Below are 20,692 nucleotides of genomic sequence, written 5' to 3' on the forward strand. Positions count from 1 at the left end.
CACAATGCAGTCCAATAGCAAATCTCTTCTCTCTAAAAGCATTTGAGAGGGGAATATCTGTCTACCCAGAATTCTCCTGTTTCCTCTGGGCACACTTCTTATGGGATACACAGAGAGCCTCAAATCCACTTAGGAGAGGCTCAGGTAACAACCGTGACCAAAGCCTCTGGCAGAAACACCTGAAGGCACATGGCCAAAGCATTATCTATTATAACACACAAACCTGACCATACTATGACCCAGGAGGTATGGAATTACTCCCTTCCTTACACGATGGGTCCCCTTTGGGCTCAATCTTTGGGAGGAATGCAAAGTAAATGGGGATATATTTACCAGTCCCCTACAATAGCAACATTATCTATTGCCATAATAAAAAGGTTAACTGTCATATGGCTCAACTGAGAATAAAGTGTTTCCAAAACAAGCCCTGCTTGCCTAGGCTCACATTGACAACTGTGATGAGTGCAATTTTTCGGTAGGTATGGATTTGTGGAAAAATTCCATATCCACCATATTTTTTTTTCCCAAAACCAGCACAAAATATAAACATGATAACAAATAAAACACAAAAAAATTCATGCAAAAAAAAATTATTTTGAGCAGAAAAAAGTAGCCTCAACAAAAGGAAAAAAGCTGCAAAAACACCCATCATTTTAAAGTAACTAACATCAAAAAATTTAAATGTTTCAAAGTTGCCATGCACTGGCAAAACTGCTAGTTCAGAAACACTACTAATGTTTATATAAATAAGCTGTTGTGTAGCAATTGGGGCAGCCATTTAAAGGAGAAAAGGCTCAGGTTACACAGCAGATAGCAGATATGCTCTGTAGAACATAATGGTGTTATCTATTATCCACCTGTGTCATTTAGCCTTTTTTCAATTTCCACCATTGTTACACAGCAGCACAACTAGCACAATGTTGAACAGAATAGAAGAGTATGTTCGGTACTTGTATCTTGAAATGTGATTGCAATAAAAAAAAATTTGAGATATTGTAAGAGTGTTGCATTGCATAAATTCACATACCCCACTATAAAAAAGGTTGTACAAAATTGGTGTTAACATATCAATCAGCCAGAAATCTTTACTCTTTCTCATAAACATTTTTGAAATACTTGGTAATACCCTGGTAAATTTTTGTTTGTACAGTGCAATGGTGCAATTAAAGAGTTTAGTGCTGCTGCTGTAAAAATCCCTTAGAAGATCGCCTGTAATGCCTGTGACTAGCATCAGTGTATTCCTTGAGCCTTATGGTCTCTTGTGTGTAATTTTTTTTTATGTCTTTAAAAGTGTGTGCAGTGTGGAAAAACTTAAAGTTTGTGTTAAGTTATGCAATATCTGTGATTTGCTTTTGTTTTAACTTTTTGATGACCTGATTCTTTTAGAATTAGACATGTTAAAACCAATTATTGGGTTGTCTCTAGGTGAATCATGAGTCTGACACCTAATCAAGTGACCTAGATAATTTGTAATGTGAGTCTTCTTATTTTCCAAAAACCCACCATGTTATGAGCAAAAAGATTTTAGAAACATAGGGTTTTTAAGACTTTGGTGCTACAAATTTTTTTATGTGCTATATATACAATATTTTACCATCTATTAAAATTTATTGATGAGTTCCATGACCAATTTATAGCACAATGCTGCCCTTGATCATTCTTTTCGATAACTAAAAAGTGTTCCCCACATGTTACTTATGAGCCATCATACATTCAAATACTTGCCGAAAAAATGAGCTGTAAAAGAGAGCACAGTTTAAGTGGCCATTCCTACTGATCAAGCTGGACAAACAAAAGGGAGACACTGGCTTCCAACTCAGTTTCTCTTCCATGGGGCGGGATTTGATTTGTTGTCCTGAAAGCCAGGACAAAATCAGACAATTTAACACACTACCTGATGCAGGGCCACCATCAGAGTTCCTTAATTTGTTAGTCAAAAAAGGGGGTGGGGCTTGTAGAAGAGTGGTTGTGGTTTGGATAGATAATATACAGGACTTAAACAAAGTGGGTGTGACCGAGATGGTATGATAACAATTGTGCAGAGCCATTTTTCTTTCTGTGTGGCCCCATTTTACTTGCAGGTTCAGTCTCAGATTCAAAATAGACCCTGGCATTTCAAGTACACAGAGGTCCAACCTTGCCTGGATGACAGAAATATTCAAATGTCTGCTCATTTTGTAACCTTGATAGATCTGTGAAACTTCTCATGATTGGTTAGCTTAATTAACTGTAGGACCAAAACAATCATTTCTGTGAATAGCTTGGCTGCATCTTGCATAAAATACTTTTTATGTGAGGGAAAAAATAATCCTTTTCATAGTGGTGTTTTGTACATTATATAAACTAATTTGTTAATTTTATCTTTTCAAGGTGGGTAACACAATGTGAGAAAAACTTTGGGCGACTTCAGAAAACGAATCGCCATCCGGCTGGCGATTTTTCATTATAATCGAAAAACCACACTAGCACACGAGACTTGTATCTGCAGAGCAAGCCCTTGCAAAGGTTTTTACTGCGGTGGTGCAATGTTTCGGGGCTCCGCCCCTTTGTCAAGCATACTACATGCAGGTGTAGATGAACATTATAAAGGCAAACCAATTAGTGAGTAATTATACAAAAATGAGAGAAAAATGTGAAAAATATCATTTTCAATACAAAAATTACAAAAATTACCAAAGATACAAAAGATAAATCAGCATCAAAGAGAAGTTTTTTTAAAAAATACTCTGGTTCTTTCGCAAATATTGGTAAACATCAGAATGGGACAAGGCAAGGAAGAACCTGGACAGCTTGGGTGTTTGCTTGTGGAACCCATTGTGTTAGTCGGCATACTCTAAGAAGTCAATTAATTTACACAGCAACTGAAAATTGTAAAGAGCAAAACAGCGTACCATAGATTGGTCTACACAAGAGACGAAACAAAATCTTGCATAATAACTATTAAAGTGTAAGGAGGTAAAATAATTAATTTATTTTATGTGTAAATAGTTGAGTGATGTGCTAGTTTATCCAGCATGTGGACCTAAGTGCACCTATGGAGCCTATATAAAGCGGTGCCTTACGGAGGCACTTTCTTTTTTGGCCTTGTAAGATCTAGAGGCAACATCCAGACTGAAGTGGCCAGACATATGAGAGGTTATTACCTTTAGGGCTAGTTATAGGATAGGAGTGGCAAGTGAGTTCATTCGAGGTGGCACAGTTATTTTAGTCTGAATTTTTCGCTTCTCCATACTTCGCGCAACTACGTCAGACGATATTTAGATATAATTAAATTACACGTATTCATCAAAATGAACACTGGCTCATTTTATCTAGTGAAAATTTGTGAGTGCGAATTTTCTCTAGCATTACTTTCTTCCTAGTGAAACTTTGTTAACATACTCGTGCTTATGTCAATTTACATATGGCTGGTCATATGTATGTCTTTATTAGTAATGGTGAAATTTCTGGAAGTAGCCACTTATTATTAAAAATGTCCAAGGAAGCAAAACAAAAACAAAAGAGATCCTCTGTTGTCCTAGGTATGAACCTATCCTAAAACCAATGTGGCTTGAGCTTCAAATGGTTAAAATAGTGTAAAAAACATATATTTGACAATTACAACATTTAAACAGAATCCCACATTAAAATATAAAAAAACGCCAGCATTTTTTCTGTTTTTATGATTTTTTTTTAATACAGTGTATGATGTAACTGGCATAGAAATGTTGAGGATATTGCTTCATCTTAACAATTCACCAGGTAGTACCAGGTGTAATAGACTTTGGCAAAAAGGGTAACGTTTTGGAAAGTTTACACTTTGATAAATTTGCAATCTTTTGCCGGAACAAAAATTTGTCTGGCGAAATGACACGAAAGTTCTTTTGCGCTGAGCTTTTTCGCTAGTGAATTGTCTTCTTCGCCTTTTAGAAAGCTTGTGAGTTTGCTTCGAATTATGATTTTGAAACTTCGTTAACATACTTCTGCTTATGTCAATTTGAATATGGCTGGTACATACAGGTATATATATATATATACAGCCCCTGCATAAAATAGTTAGAGGGCAATTAAAGCACTGTTGGAACGTCAGTGTTTCTCTTTTTGATCTTGCATTATTTTAAATAATGTTGACGTTTGATCATTGAAATTTGTTGGATTTTGATGGTATTGTTAGACCATAAATACTTTAATTTAGGGCATACGAGAGAAGAAAGCATCTACATTAAAGTTACCATCTGTCCCTCTTCCATAGGGACTGACCCTGGAAGTCCCAGCTAATTGTTGCTATTCTCAGGACAGGAGAAAAAGAGTGACTGGTCTGCAGTTCCCCCTCTTCCCTCTAGCTGTCAGTGCAGACAGAGAAAATGCTGTTAAGGGGAATGACAAACTTGGAAATGTAATGGCCACATTAAAAATGTGGTACTGCAGGTGACAAATGCCTTGCTGTTCCCTAACCATGTACTTGCCACAGGTAAATTACATAACTTGTGAAGATTTGGCTAATCTTGCTGCAGGCCCGGACTGGCAATCTGTGGGTTCTGGTAAATGCCAGAGGGGCTTCTTTAAGGTGTCATAGAAAGTCACTATTTAGTGGGCTGGTGGGGGCTGACTGGGCCTCTGTTGTTGCTGCTATTTGAATTGATTAATTTGAACTACACAATGTGAACGATTGGCCTCTGCCTGGTTGGAGGATGCAACAAATGATCTAATGTCTGCCTCTGCATCCCTCATTCAAGAAACCTGGCATTCTCCTAGCACAATTCTCTATTCTCTATTTTCTGCCAGAGTGTGGTATTTAAACTTTTTCTTCAAAAATGTCTTTATGCACATTTACTTTTTTATGCTGTTTTGCTATTCAATGGGCAGCAAAAATAAGTGCATATTTACCCTTTAACTTTGTCAGTATTTTATCATTAATTGATTGATCAGCATAGTCTTGAACCTGCAGCCATGGATCAGTAGACCCCTGCATAACTTTAACAAGAAAATCAGTATTTTTAACCTTTCCAATTTTTTACGTTAGACCTTCCATTGCAACTTTTGTAATATACAATTTCAGTGACAAGACAGTACAAACGATTCAGTTTGTAGAATGCAGTGTATCTCGCCACCAATGCCTAGCCTCTCCTGCCTGGCTCTACAAATATGTATGTTATTATTACGGACAATAACAATATTAATATGAAATATCAAAATTCATCTGTAATAATACTATAACTGTAGGTTCTAAAGGGTGGTTTGGCAAGGAGTTATACAAATACAACTGTAAAGAATGAAAAATAAAAAAGTTATAAACTGAATCTAGCACTGACAAAATCAATGAAAGAGTAACAGTGGATAATGACACAAGTATGTAGTCATGTAAATACCCAAAGACAAGTCCTATATCTGCACATGCAGAGTCAGCATAGCAGAGCTCATGGGCGCCATCTTCGTTGCTTCTGTATTCTTCGTTACGTGAGCACTGTATTAGCGCATGCACAGTTGAAGTAAGCTTCTGCTTCATGACAACTGCGCATGCTCCGAAAGTAACGGTGATTGCCGAAGGGAAGAAGCCACAAAGAATTCGGAGGATGTTGCTGTGAGCTCCGCTGCTCTGACTCTGCATGTGCGATCAGTATTTCAAGAGGGGACACAATTCAGGGGTAACACTGTGCAGGGGGGAGGCAGGTAGGGGGCCAGTGGGGAACTTTTGCCTAAAGGGGGGTTTAGTTCTCCTTTAATTCATGGCTTTTGTGTATTATAGAATAGTAAAACCATTGTTAGCTTTCATGTCCCTGTCAAGAAATAAAAATGGCATTTATACAGAGAGAAAAACAAAAAAACTATATTTTACTTAGAAAAATAATTCTTTATTAAACAACAGATACAAACAAAACATAAAAAAGTCCACATAAAGCAAAAATAATGTATCTATGCATTCATTGTAACTATCAAACTTTACATCAGTTTTTCATAGAGGTATTTCTTTTGGTATAAATTAAAAAAAATATATGCCTAGTAAGCACCACTAAAAAATGTCACCAAAATAAAGCTACAAAACAATCCTTACAAATAGGAGGTACAACTTTGTTTAGTGATACCTTTTAGCATGATTTCCCATGGTAAGATCTCAATCTGCTTTACTTTGGGCAACAGATCTCCTGAAAATGCCACCCCTTTCACTAACAATATCCCCCTCCGCCTGTTTCCTTCTGTATCCCCCCCTCTTTGACTAAAATCAATAAAGAAAGATTTGAGAAAAAACATTACATTACTGACAGCAATATGGCTTAATTGTAGAAGTTATAGGGTAAAACTTCTGATATCAACATAACAAAAGTGGTGAAAATGTGAATGTGGGAAAATGCAAAGCATTTATTACCCGTGGTAGCACATATTTACCGCAGGCGATAAATCTCCCTGTGTGCCATTACTTTTATTTGTAGCATTGTGCTTAAACAAGCAACACCCAAAATATCCCTAGTTTATTACCATATATAATAAATTAAATATGTCCTAAACACCTAGGTACTGTGCAGAACCTGTTTGCTTTTCGCTTCCAAGATCTAAGGGTTGAATTGGGGAAAAATGTTGATTAAATTACAGAGGATAATAATATAAAATAATTGTTATATTGGGATTAGATGTGTCCAACCTATTTCTCACCAGCTGTACCAATTATAAAGCTGCAGGTTGGACACCTCTTTGTTACATTATTTTGTTCCTTCTAGATTGTGCCCCACAGGCCCAGGCCTTGCCTATAAAAAGAAGCAACAAATTAGCTTGAAATCAGTTGATGTGATTAATACTTCTAAAAAAAAATCACAGGCTGCTCATATGTTGTGATTGACAATGGAGGATGCAGCTGTGGCAGTGGGTGGCATTGCTCAAAGTCAATTACAAAATAGTGCCAGATGTTTTTGTGAGAGGAAGTTACTAGTGTCAGCATCATGCCACATAGAATCACTTAAATTAGAAAGAAATTAAATTAGAAAGAAATAATGTAGCACTAGCAATGTCCATTACTTCCATTACTACTAGTTACTTAAAGCTACTTATCTCCATATTATGTTTTGTATTACACATAAATATATGGGCTTTTGTTATGTTAAGGTCGCCATACACAGGTAGATCTGAGCCTGATTTGACACCCATGTGCAGAGAAAATCAAGAAAATACAATTAGTACAGTGGAGGCCCATCAGATGAGGGCTTCTTCTATGCGCCAATGTGGAATCTGCCCGATTGTATAGTAGGCTGTTGGTAGGTCCTATGCATGGTGCCAGTAAGCTTCTGGCTTGGTCTGATGGGGAGTAGAAACTAGCCACTTTGACATGATATTTATTCACTTTTTAAAAAATTTGCTTAAAGTGGACCCGTCACCCAGACATAAAAATCTGTATAATAAAAGTCCTTTTCAAATTAAATATGAAATCCAATTTCTTTTTTTTATTAAAGCATTCATAGCTGTTGTAAACCCATTTAAAAATATCAGCTGTCAATCAAATATTGCCTGCCCCTCCTCTATGCCTAGGCATAGAGGCGGGGCAGACAATTACTTTCACTTTCCATTCAGCACTTCCTAGGTGTCACTGCTCTCCCAACATTCCCCCAGTTCTCTTAACCATTTAATTGTGTAACCAGGGCATGGGGATGAACTTCGGGTCCCCCATTCTGGTGCACAAACAAGATTCTGAGCTGATGCAAGACTTGTCTTAATAACAGTGTCCACAAAATGGCTCCTGCCTGCTTGCTATAATTATGAGTCCCAAACTGATGGAAACAATATTCAAATAATTTATACAGTGTATTAAAGTTCATTTTGCTTGACTAACATGATAAAATAGTATTTCAAATAATTTTTTTGGGTGGCGGGTCCCCTTTAAATATCATAACCCATTCTCTACGGAATTGACACATGTAAAGAGATGCGCGATCCAATGTGAATGTAACAAACATTCTTAACTTTTATCTTAAATAATATGCAGCTACATAAAATAGGATTCTTTAAATGGAGCTTTCCTTGTGTTGTGTTTCACAAAAAAGCCCCAAGAAAAATAGGACGGCATTAAAACATGCCATCTGTGTAAACATATAGAAACTTTGCTGCCCCCCACAGCCCCCGATAAACCAGTATATAAAGAAATTGAAGGTTTTCCAGTCTACTTCTTCCTGGACATGAGATATTCCTCTATGTAGTCAATCAAAATATCGAATTCTCCCATTGCCTTGTACAGGCCTTGTTCACGCATCTGATAAGAGGAAATAATAAACAAATTCAAGCAAGCATTGATATCTTTATGATAAAAATTGCCATTCCTCTTTCTAAGGTGTAGTTCACGACTACAAGTATCTACTACAATTATCTTCCTTGGCGTAGTCAGGTAATGATTTAAAATCTAATCATTTATGGTAAGGAAAGCTAATTAATAGGTCATTATAACTCATCATGTTTGCATAAATAGATCTTGCATATCTAGAGTATACTGGTAAAGTGAGCCTTTTCCACAAAATAGTAACTCGAGGTTTTAAATGAAAAAGTGCATTGATTTCATGCTGACAACAGTCTATAAGTGCATAACTTTCCTTAATAGGTTCTTGTATTGGGCCCAAAGTATCTCTGATGGTGCAAGCTGTTTATCTCCAGACTGTTGTACTATTGCTGGAAATATGAATGTAATGAATGCATCATGCTGCTGTTTATTTAGTATTCTGCTTAGTATTTTAATTATTAACTCTGCTTGAGTTGCAGATGCAGGATACATTTCCCCATATGTAATAAAAGGCACTAATAGTGGTAACTCATAACAACCAATACAATGTTTGCTTTAAAACAGGTGACCAGTAAATGCTATCTACTGATTGAGTTACTGCACCTGGGCAAACTCTGTGTCTTTTATTAAATAACCCCAACTGTTTTCATAGTCTAGCCACAGGCTTCTTTATTATCTCACATTCCTTTTTGTAGGATACTGTTTGATGTCACTGAAGGCCTGGGAAACTGGTTGAAAATGCAGACATTACGGTAGACATAACTTTCCTATATTTTCTCATAAAGTGTGTTGAGTAATACCATGAACCACGTCATCTTAGGGATTCCCTTGTACTATTTGTCCTTTTAAGGCCTTATTTATGTGTGCAGCACGTGAAAGGAGATCCGCACGCACCATAGATGCATGTCTGGCCCACTGTGTTGAGCAACATGCAATAAGGAAGGTAAAATGTATCTACATAAGCATAGTCATGCTTGTGTCACTGCTTATTTTAAAGCATTTGTTTAGGGAAGTTAATGTGCAATTTGGAAACTATGAAAGTGGCTTAGCAGCGTGACGATTAGTCTGGAGCTTTGAATAATTCTTTATGGGGCTGATTCACTAACTTCGAGTGAAGGATTCGAAGTTAAAAAACGTCGAATTTCGAAGTTTTTTTTGTGCTACTTCGACCATCGAATGGGCTACTTCGACCTTCGACTACGACTATCGAATGATTCGAAGTAAAAATCGTTCGCCTATTCGACCATTCGATAGTCAAAGTACTATCTCTTTAAAAAAAACTTCGACCCCCTAGTTCGCCATCTAAAAGCTACCTAAGTCAATGTTAGCCTATGGGGAAGGACCCCATAGGCTTGGCTAACTTTTTTTGATCGAAGGATATTCCTTCGATCGTTGGATTTAAATCCTTCGAATCGTTCGATTCGAAGGATTTAATTGTTCGATCGAAGGAATTATGCTTCGAGCATTCGATCGAACTATCTTCGCTAAATCCTTCGACTTCGATATTCGAAGTCAAAGGATTTTAGTTCCTAGTCGAATATCGAGGGTTAAGTAACCCTCGATATTCGACCCTTAGTGAATCGGCCCCTATGTATCATGTAAATGATGACTATTGTGCTAGATACATAACCAACTGCATTTTGTCCACCAGTCAGATATATCTATTTTATATTTTTTTCATAATACCATGAACTCACCTTATTATATGTTTGCTTAATCTCCTTGATAGCCTTGCTTTTTCTTTCACATGGGAGGAAATTGTGCTGTCGAAGGAACCAGGAGAAGACAGCAGTTAATTTCATGTAAACTTGGTTGGTAATGCAGAATGACTTCAATTTCAATTCATATTAGCCTATGTTTTGTGTGCTGGTAACAGATAGGAATCCTTACATAAATATAACACAGATATTTACTCATCAGTGTTGTAAAACTGTGCACATAAATACTTCAGGATTGTGTAATCCTATTGCATGACTCTAGTAACACTGGTTGGAGGGTGTGCACAAAAAGGGAGAGAATTCAGAACTGACATCTCCAAGCTACCCAGTTTTAGTCATCCGATATTGAGTCATCTTAATACACTGGATGCCTCTTCCTTTTTTTCCCTCACAATTGCTTATTTTTTTAATGTTTGTGATTATTATGAAACTACCTTCTTAATGAGGAAGGTTGTGTCACTATAAACGCACATAACTTTCAGCAACAATCTGTTTGCATGTACACTCAAAATGCTCTTTTACAATGACATGGATGCACTGGGGCACTGGTGGAATATTTAATATATATATATATATATATATATGTATATATATATATATATATATATATATATATATATATATATATATATATATATATATATATATATATATATATATATATTTATACTACCTCTTTTTTTCTGCTGCTATCTTTGATGATGGATGGCATCACCATGTGAAAACAATGCCCTGGAGTAGGCCATAGTTTCAAGGTACTGTAAACTAGAAGGATGGCTTTAAAATTGAGTTGAGCCCATGCTGGTTGCAACTAGGGTTGCCACCTGCCCGGTATTTTTCCGGCCTGGCCGGTAAAAATGATGGTTGATCCCAATGTTATTACTAGGGAAGAAAGATAAATATATAGGATGGTAACCCTAGTTGCAACTTAAGTAAACAGGGAGAAAGCTTTTTTCCATCAGTGCCCTGACTTTACATGTTGCTCACAATTAGGAACAGATTTAGCAAAATTAGAATGTCTTTTCACAGGGCATTTTGTGTTGTATTATTCACATATATCTATCATCTGTTGCCTATGTTTTCTCAAGTGTAAACACACTAAATGCAATTTTTCTCACATTGTGAGTTGTGATCAATTTCTTTCAGAAAATGGCACCTATAAAAACATGCGAAAAACTGATAAATATCTAGTTTTCTTGTGGTAACCTCCCACACTTACACAGCGTCTCAGGGTGTGCTTAAGATCCAGCAACTTATCTTGGAGAAAGTTGACATTCATTTTATAATGATTGGCTTGTGGTAAAACATCTTCCAAGTAGAATCGAATTGTTTCAGACACAGACCGGCATCCCATATTACCCTGCAGTAGCAAAGAAGTAAAGATACACTCATCAAATCATTTTAATTTTTTTTATAAACAGTTTAGAAAACGGCACAGCGAATTTACGAGGGTTGTATAATTAAATCAACTTTTCATAGAATGGGCCAGATTCAGTTCAGGGAAAAAAAGGTTTATCACATGAAAAGTCAATTTGAGATGCAATTCAATTGGGAAAAACGTATCTCATGGTTTATCACGTGAAAACCATGGAAGTCTATGGGTAAAACAACTGGAACTGGATTTGAAGAAAAGTGTTTTCACCTTGGATTCAATCTCTTCCTTGAGTTTTCACTTGATAAATTGTGAGATAACTTTTTCTCACTTAATTAAATCTGGCCCAATGTCTTTTAATTTAGATAACAGTAGGTGTTAATAGACTCCTTACTCCTAATGCACAATACATTGTACAGAAAACACGCGTTAATATATATGGCAGAAGACTGAGACCTAACTTTGGTTAGTAAATGGATGAGTTTACATCCCAGTGTCTGATGTCCTCCTCTTAAACAGGGTCTATGTATAAAAACAGTAAATTAAATGCAAAATGTTAAATAATTGGGCAGCCATAAATTTTTGGGGGAACTTTTTACTTCTTCCTATATGAGATTGTTTTGTTTCCACTAGTTATGTGGTATTATCTATTTCTGAAAAGAGATCTTTCAGTAATTTTAATCACCATATCTTAAGTCTGCTAAAAATCATTTAAACATTGAATAAACCCAGTAGAATTGTTTTGCCACCAATGTGGATTTATGCAGCTCAGTGAGAATCATGGCTCCCATTACTGTACTGTACTTTTAGCACCATTAGAATCTAATACGATTGACTTAGATTGTGAGGCAAGGGCTGCTTCCTCTTGTCTCTTTTATACTTAATACTTCAACTTGAATGTAACAATATGTTGTATTTAGTTTTATTTCACAAATCTATTGAACCTTGTTTATTCCACTGTACCTGGCTGCATGCACTACATATATCGCTTTTTAAATAAAAATATTTGTACTAGTTTAATACAGGAGCCATAAAGGGGTTCTTACCTTGAATTCCTGTAACAGATCATTTTGAAGTAAAACAGTCTCCAGGTTGTTATCCTTCATTTGCTGGAGGAAGGAACAACACAAAATATTAAATCTATCTTGACAGCGCTATATAAATAAATGATGATGATTCATTATTCTGAAATGTAATTCTGGTTAAAATAACCTTCAAATGTAGTTGCTGTTGTGTCTATGGTTCTATGGTAGGGTTTAGAAATGCGATCACGGACATGATACACATTCCACTTCCCAGTACATATGAGGTAAGTGCTTTCTCTTTAATTTGAGAGATTGTATTTATGTAACACAATGAGTCATGGATATACTAGCAGAAAGATAGGAACAGCATTGTCATACAGAGAGAGAGAGAGCACTTCCTTCGCTTCAACTCTCTCGTGACTCTGATCCTGCTCCACTCAAACGTATTTCATTTCTGCAATTAATAACTTATTTTGTCAATTTCTGGAGAATGTTTCTTTTCACACAAAAGCAGGACTGATGAAAAATGTTATAAATTTTTACTAAAGCAAGCAAAGCATCAAGGTAAGAGCAAATTGACCACAGTATTGATCACGTGTACTTGCTATTATGTAGTGACAGCCTTTTTTGTAATATTATGCTGATGCAGATGTACAGAAATATATGAGCTTTCAGACAACCATCATTGATAAACACAGAATATAACAAGAAATAATTCTTTGGAGCAGAGTTAATGTTGTAAATCTGTAGAATAGACTGTTGTATCTATGAACCCAACTAGGAGCAAAACAACTATGTCCATGATAACTGTAAACAAGCCATTATAACTGAACTATGAGCCTTTAGATGCAGCTGCCTCTGTACTACAGGGCAGAGAACCAGATAGAGGATATGCTTTTTTCATGAATGTTGGCAACAGATCTGAGCATATTAAAATGCACCTTCTGCCCTGGTTGCTGTAACTGAAGAAAGGCTTTTCTGTGTCATATTTCTAATATCATATTGAAAACTCATTGTATTCTTTTTGCAAAATCAATTGGCAACAAAATATTCTTTCTATTATAAAATCCACTTAGGAATGCTGCAGACTGAACACAGGCAATTTAGACATGATGCTTGTGTACTTTAGGCAGCCTGAATTAAAGGGAAAGACTAAGGGGAGATTTATAAAAGGGCTAAAATAGAGTTTGTTGTGGTCCATCAGAGGCCAATTTGATAGCTTTTGAAGGGATTCATGGGCATGAAATTGGGCGTTCAGCCTTTAAAAAATGCATACCTATAAATGGAACATAAAGTGTATATAAAGCTGTGAATTAAACTTCTAGTGATCTGCGACATACTTTGTTCTCACCCTTTGATAAAAATGCCCCAGCATCAGCTCCATTATATTTAAAAAGGAGCGTGTGTACCCTGGCAAGTCTAAAGGGCCATCTTTGGAGATTCTCAGTGGTCAGTATAAACTGACTGATCAAGTTGCTTGGCTTAATCACTACTAGTTGAAACTCAATGTTACATTAGCCAGTATTCAGCTCCACTGCAGTTATAAAGCTTTAAACTGCATTGCAAATATTTATATAGTATAAGTATATATGCCAAAACTATCATTGTCTTTACATTTCCAAAAATGCTAAAGTACGTGATCCCATACAAATAAAGGGCCATCTCTTTGGGGCACTCCTTCAAATAATTCACTCAGCCCCCCTATTAAACCTTTCCTTTAAGTGGGATGCTGGGTGTTGTAGTTCATCAAAAGCTGTAAAACCTCAGGCAGCCTAAAACTGCTGTAAGTAGTGCAAAGTTGTGTTCCATTGACCACATATTTATGCTTTAAACTTAAAGCAGCACCATGCAACCACTAAGAAATTAATCTCTCTACTGTCGCCCACTCCCTGGTTTTGCTGAAGGGAGAAAAGTGGTTAGAATAATATAGTTTCTAGGCAGGGATTTACTACGGGTTGTGGCAGCTGTGGCATATAAGAATTCCTTAAGTAAGCGAAGGCTTCAAACTTTAATTCTACATTGTTGCCATTGTACATGTAAAAATAAATGTGTAATTCCCTGCCATGTAAATGCTTATTAATTTGAAGTGCATTCTGGAGTTGAGTATATTGTTTCTTATCCTCACAGACATGGTTCCAAGGTGGCCAAATGAATCACCAGCTATTTTGCAGTATTAATCTCTTTGAAACTGATTTTTGACTCCAAAAACCCTCTATAGGCATCTGTGGCAACTCTGCCTTTTCATTTAGTCAACAAATGTTTAGAATTCCTCTGAATAGCACTGCACATGTACAGGAACATTTAGCTGATGTATTGCATAAAGAACGAGCTTAGAGTCCAAGCAAATACAGGACAGGAAGAGGGATATCAAGAAATAACATTTACTTTACTACAGAATAGAGAATTACACAGATACGGAAAAAAATATAAATTTCTGTAATACTTACAAAGAAATTTTTGAGCTTCTGAAAGGTAGCCCTCAATTCTTTGAGTTTAGCAGGGAATATGTTAACTACACGGTGGCAACTTCCCTCAGCATCTCCACTTTGACATCTCACTGTTTTGCATGTAAAAAAGAACAAGGTCAACAGCAGGCAAAATTTCATCTTTCCAAATAAAGACTTCAATGAACTGAAGAGTTTTGTACACAAACTTACACAATATTACAGCATTCATTGTTCGATTTATATAGTAATCCAATTTCCCCTTTAGAAAAAAAAAAAAACAACTTCCTTTTAACCCCCACCCTAACCCCACTAATAGAATTTCCTTAGCCACCCCCCAACAGCTTATGCTCATCTTAGTTCTTGTAAATTACTTTGTCTGTGGTTTCAGAGTTTTTTTGCTGGGGGTTATAGTAAATATGATCAATACTTTGCTTATGGTTTTAAATTTAAAAGTATCTCACATGAGCAGCGAATATGCAATTTGTAGCCCTTTTGAAATTCTTTTTCTGTGTGCAGGTTTGGAAAAAAAATTCACACACTCATAGTAATGTCTCTTTTACTCTTATCAGTAATGCTTTAGCTTGCATTTTGTCATTGTAAACTATTTTGATATTAATTGTTTTGTTAACCAATGCATTTGTCAGTCATTAACTAATTGTGATTTTTCTCTTATGTTCTTCTACAGCTTTTTTTCACAAAAGTGGCACAGCCTCCAGAGTTAAGAGACCATTTAAATGAAACTACCAGGATCTTAGCATCATAAGCTATTTATTTGTACAAAAGATTTCCATGTGTTTGTTACATTTTGCTTAAGCTTCTTCCTTGAGGAGCTTGCTATCTCCTAAATTTGAAAGTTTATATTTACAGTATATAACCTCAAGCATTCGTTATTGTAATATTAAAAATGTTTTTATACTTTGCAGAGAACAGTAAATCCAACACAAATAAAAAAAGTTGTGTAAGAATGACAATGTACACGTATCTTCGTGTTACATAAATCTGGTTGGGAAAAGCCCTTATGATTAGTTCTAGTGTGTCACAATGGAGCTCTATCATAGTTTAATGGGAAAAAAATGACTCATAAAAAAAAAAAACAGGTTGTATTCTTCAGCATTCACAAGAGTTCATTCATGAAATGTAATTATTAATATAAATATATTGCATCCTCTGTGGCACATGTATACATTTATACAGTTTTACAGGGGGTCTAAAGCTTCATATTGCTTGTAGTATTACAACAGGGGTCAAATAGTGTTTTTAAGTTAATTAAAGGGATTCTGTCATCATTTTATGGTGTAGTTTTTATTTCTAAATTACACTGTTTACACTGCATATAATTCACTCTACATTATAAAATTTCATTCCTAAACCAGCAAGTGTATTTTTTTTAACTTATAATATTGGTGTGTAGGCAGCCATTTCAGGTCATTTTGCCTGGTCATGTGATTTCAGAAAGAGCCAGCACTTTAGGATGGAACTGCTTTCTGGCAGGCTGTTGTTTCTCCTACTCAATGTAACTGAGTGCCGCAGTGGCACCTGGATTTTACTATTGAGTGATGTGCTTAGATCTACCAGGCAGCTGTCATCAGAGAGCTGCTATCTGGTTATCTTCCATTGTTCTGTTGTTAGGCTGCTGGGGGGGGGGGGAGCAGGTGATATCACTCCAACTTGCAGTAAAGAGTGACTGAATTTCATCAGAGCACTAAGCACATGACTGGGGGCACCTGGAAACTGGCAATAGGTCTAGCCCCATGTCAAATTTCAAAATTATATATAAAAAAATCTGTTTGCTTCTTTGTTCAGAAACGGATTTCCGTGTAGAATTCTGCTGGAGCAGCACTATTAACTGATGCGTTTTGAAAAAAAGATGCTTTCCCATGGCAGTATCCCTTTAAACTGTTTAGAACTTGAATGGTTAAGTGGTTCCAAAATAAATAAATATTTATTTTTATATGTACAGTATGTATATAATGTATGTGTAGCTTTATTTATATGGAGCTACTGGTATGTACAGATTTGTACATTTTTACAGTATTGAAAAAAATAAATAAGAAAGAATTAAGTGCCATGTGGTACGTGACAAAGGAGGAAGAGGTTCCTGCTCCTTACAATCTAAGAAAAAAGTAATTCACCACCTGTGTTTGACTATTATTGTGTATAAAAGATGACTATTGCACCTGTGAGTGATAATTATCTGATCCATGTGTATACCAGAGGGTGCAGGTGATTCATTTGGCATTCATTTGACATTTCCTAGAATTGTCACTTGTCTGGCGAACTGCTGGGGCAACCTAGATTCCATCAAAACCTTTGTGGGTTACCTTAACAATTTGGACCCCAATATTTATTTTATTTATTTGTTTTTGCCTGTATAACTCAGGTGTCCTTTTTGGATGTCATAGTGAGGACAGTGGGTTCTGTTTTAGAAGCAGGTTTATACACTAAAGGTGGCCATACACCTAGATCCGCCAAACGTGCGGATCTCTCCCCAATATGCCCACCTTGAGGTGGGCGATATCTGGCTGATCCAATTGTGGGCCCTAGTGCCCAACAATAAGCATCATAATGCAGGCAATACGGATGCTCGAATTGTGGGAACGCATTAATGAACAGATGCGGTCCACGATCCGACAGGATTTTTAGCCCTGCCTGATTGACATCTGGTCGACTTTCGGGGAAGCCTATCAGAGGGCCCCATACATGGGCCAATAAGCTGCCAACTCGGTCTGTTGGCAGCTTTTATCGGCCCATGTATGGCCACCTTTACGATACAAACCATAATCTTTTACTAGCTTTCATCCCAATCAAGTGAAACATTCAGTTCCTTGTAGCCAATTTACATATATGAAACATATAGTTTAGGCTTCACAAACTTGCTGCTTTATGTCAAAATAAAATGCAGAGAAAGTTCAGGGAAAATGATTGTCCCTGTGCAGTGTTGGATATGGTGAAAGCTAGGGATTTAGAAGAAGGGAGTGTGTCAGCTAGATATAAGCTTGCTAATAGATGTGTACCTTTGGTCACCTGTTATACAAAAATGTAGGTGTTTCAAGAATTATGCATAGGCATTGGTTATGGTTATCCTGACATACTTGAGTGTTGATCTTGTCCAGTTATTGCATATAAGACGGCTCCAGCTTTAAAGGACAAATTAGTATATGCTGAAGCATTATTGACTTCACCAAGCGTCAAGCCTTGTCATTTTGGGCACCACTAGACATGGTATGTTCCATTGTGTTCAGTGCAAATTTGTTATGCAGGACCCTAGTTTTGTCACTAATATAGGTGTGGAGGTAAAGATCCAGCGACAATATACATGTTATATCAAGTATGTGTATATGTTTATTGCTTAGTCTGCCTTTGTAGACTTTTATACAGTATATACTGTATGGGACACTGCTGTGAAAGTGAAGTACAGGTTACTGGATCAATAAATGAAAAATAATATAACCAAAGGGATTAAACAATTATAATCTGTATGTTTTTGTATAATGAAATCGTACTATGCATGGTGCAAGAGATAAAGAGGGTTGTGGTAGGGAAATACCTTTAAAGCCTGTACACTGTATAAACTAATTGTCATTGTAACTTGATGATATTTTTTAGCCAATTCATCATGTAATAGGTGTTTTGGCTTGAAAGGGTGGATAGTATTGCCATTATGTACAGGCCTGTTAAGGGAGAGGAGTAGATTGCCAATTAACATATGTGTTTTAACTGTCTATCTATTTTTATTCTATCTATTATATTTGGGGATAGAGGTGGACCCATTTATGCATGCACTAATCTTATTGATCTTATTGATTATGTATTCTGTACTGCCTTGAAGACAGGTGAGGGGCACAAATAAACTCCCTGTTTCTACTAACAAACAGTCAATGTTCACAATAGAGGGGCATTGTATATTGGTAATTCAATTGTCTACCTCACTAGGACCAACATAAAGTAGCTTCAGTCTCCCTCTTTGTCCTTTTGTCCTTTAGCTCAAAATAAAAAATCTACAAGCAAATATTTAATATTGGCATGGATTCCCAGGGGAATTCTGTGCTGCAAAATTTCACATAGAAATTTTAAGAAAACTGCTGCACAAAACTACCTATTATCATTAATGCATTTGGAGTGAGAATAAATGCCTAATAGCCAATGTATTTTGTATTTTTTGCATTGTATCAAACCAATGAAATGAATGTTTTTCTGGGCTTGATAAAAAATAATAATAAGTAATGTGAGAAAGTAGTTAATGTCATTTTCACAAACACTGAGGATACTGATGACCATGCATTATAGGAAGGAATGATAAAGAATACACTTAGGTAAAGTTTATTACATATTTTCTAGTTATTCCAGTACAGAAATGTAAATAATAAAGATTTCCTCATGTCTATAGAAACTCCACAGTTTTGCCCTCTTCAGGAGTATGAGAATATCCAAGAGCTGGTTTTACCATTATTAAGCAATGTGGCTTTGGTTCAAGCATGATTCAACAATGTCATTCTTTCAGTTGCATAACATCATGCTATTATTTATTTATTGTATTTATATGTATGTCCATAAAAATCCTACTAATGGCTAACATTGATACACAAGGGATGCAATTCATTTCAGCCTATTTAAAAATCTAGAATGTCAGCAAGAACTGATAAGCAATTTTATGCAACTGAAGCGTAAAGGAGGGATATTATATTGTTAAATCAAGCTTATGTTAACCTAAACTAAAATAAGAACTCTCAATAAGCCCCCAAAGGCACATAGGAATGCTTTTAGTTATAATTTTAATACAAAGCACAAAGTGTAAGGTTTTGACACCACATCATAAAAGCAGATTATACATATGGCAACACAGCCTTGACATAAAGCGGGATATTTATCAAAGTTCGATTCTTTTTCTGTTGGACTTTTAGGGTCAGGGCACACGGGCAGATTCAGTAATATTAGTTACTCAGAGCGCTTCATTTTCCGAAGTCGCCCGTAATTGCCTCACTCGGAAACTTTGGGCGACTTTGCAATACAAAGCGCTCCGAGTGCCTGCCCCCAGGCGTTTTTCATTTTAGCTGGCGGAAGGCAGGGGAAGGCAGATCAGGGAGATTAGTCGCCCCAAAGAAGAGGGGATTTGTCGCCTGGCGACTAATCTCCCCAAATCTGCCTGTGTGCTCCGACCCTTAAAGTGGAAAACCACCTATTTTTGTAGAAAAAAAAACTTTGGGATTTATTAAACCCTGATGGTGTTAAAAGTCCAAATAAAAAAGTACCCCAACTCAGACCTGTCGAGTTTTTGTAGAAGTCAATGGCAGATGTCCTAAGATATCCTGATTTGCGCTAGGTTTCAGAAAAAGTTGTGGTATTCAGGCGTCAAATCCGAAAAAGTTGCAATATTAGGGCGTCAAATCTTATCCAGACTTTTCCTGCACAAGAATTTTTCAGGAAAATTTAATGATAAATAGGGGGGAAAAGTGCGGATTTGGTGGAAAAGTGCGGATTTGGTGGAAAAGTGCGGATTTGTTCTGAGTGGCTTTCCAAAATTAGTGAGATAAATTCAGACTTCAATAAATAACCCACTAAGCTAGCTTGATCAAATGTTAAGGAAAACAATACAAAAACAGTAAGAAAGGGTCCACTGAAACCATTTTTAGAGTAAGGATGCCCGCACCACTTGTTGGGTGGGAGTTTAATGAACTAAGGTGTATTTGCGGCTCAGATTGATTCTTTGAGCTACAAACACAATAGTAATATGGACATGAACATTTATTGATCTATATCAAAAAAACCTTCCTCTCCAGTGCATGAAAAGCAGAGCGATATTTTGGTATTTATATGGTCTCTGCATATAACATGGTCAGTAACATACTTTTTTTTAATGTTACACTCATCAAATTTGCAACTAGTAATGATGAATCTGA

General features: G+C 36.3%; 1 protein-coding gene across 1 annotated transcript; it reads right to left on the bottom strand.

Annotated features, from left to right (window-relative positions):
- Window positions 1-7,790: 7,790 nt before the first annotated feature.
- il10.S (interleukin 10 S homeolog) lies at window positions 7,791-15,125 on the bottom strand. Its single transcript, XM_018248728.2, has 5 exons — window positions 14,796-15,125; window positions 12,370-12,432; window positions 11,171-11,311; window positions 9,931-9,996; window positions 7,791-8,212 (listed from the first exon to the last, which is right to left on the bottom strand). The coding sequence occupies exons 1-5, from the start codon at window positions 14,952-14,954 to the stop codon at window positions 8,123-8,125; spliced, it is 519 nt and encodes a 172-aa protein (XP_018104217.1). The 5' UTR covers window positions 14,955-15,125; the 3' UTR covers window positions 7,791-8,122.
- Window positions 15,126-20,692: the final 5,567 nt, after the last annotated feature.

The sequence above is a fragment of the Xenopus laevis genome, chromosome 2S (assembly GCF_017654675.1).
Source record: "Xenopus laevis strain J_2021 chromosome 2S, Xenopus_laevis_v10.1, whole genome shotgun sequence".
NCBI lineage: Eukaryota > Metazoa > Chordata > Amphibia > Anura > Pipidae > Xenopus > Xenopus laevis.

Bases quoted from the DNA above. Each gene is read 5' to 3' on its own strand.
- il10.S (XM_018248728.2), bottom strand. From the start codon at position 14,954: ATGAAATTTTGCCTGCTGTTGACCTTGTTCTTTTTTACATGCAAAACA. The intron at 12,433-14,795 runs GTAAGTATTACA...TCCTTCCTCCAG, and splicing joins AGAAGCTCAAAAATTTCTTT to CAAATGAAGGATAACAACCT. The intron at 11,312-12,369 runs GTAAGAACCCCT...TTGCTACTGCAG, and splicing joins ATCTGTTACAGGAATTCAAG to GGTAATATGGGATGCCGGTC.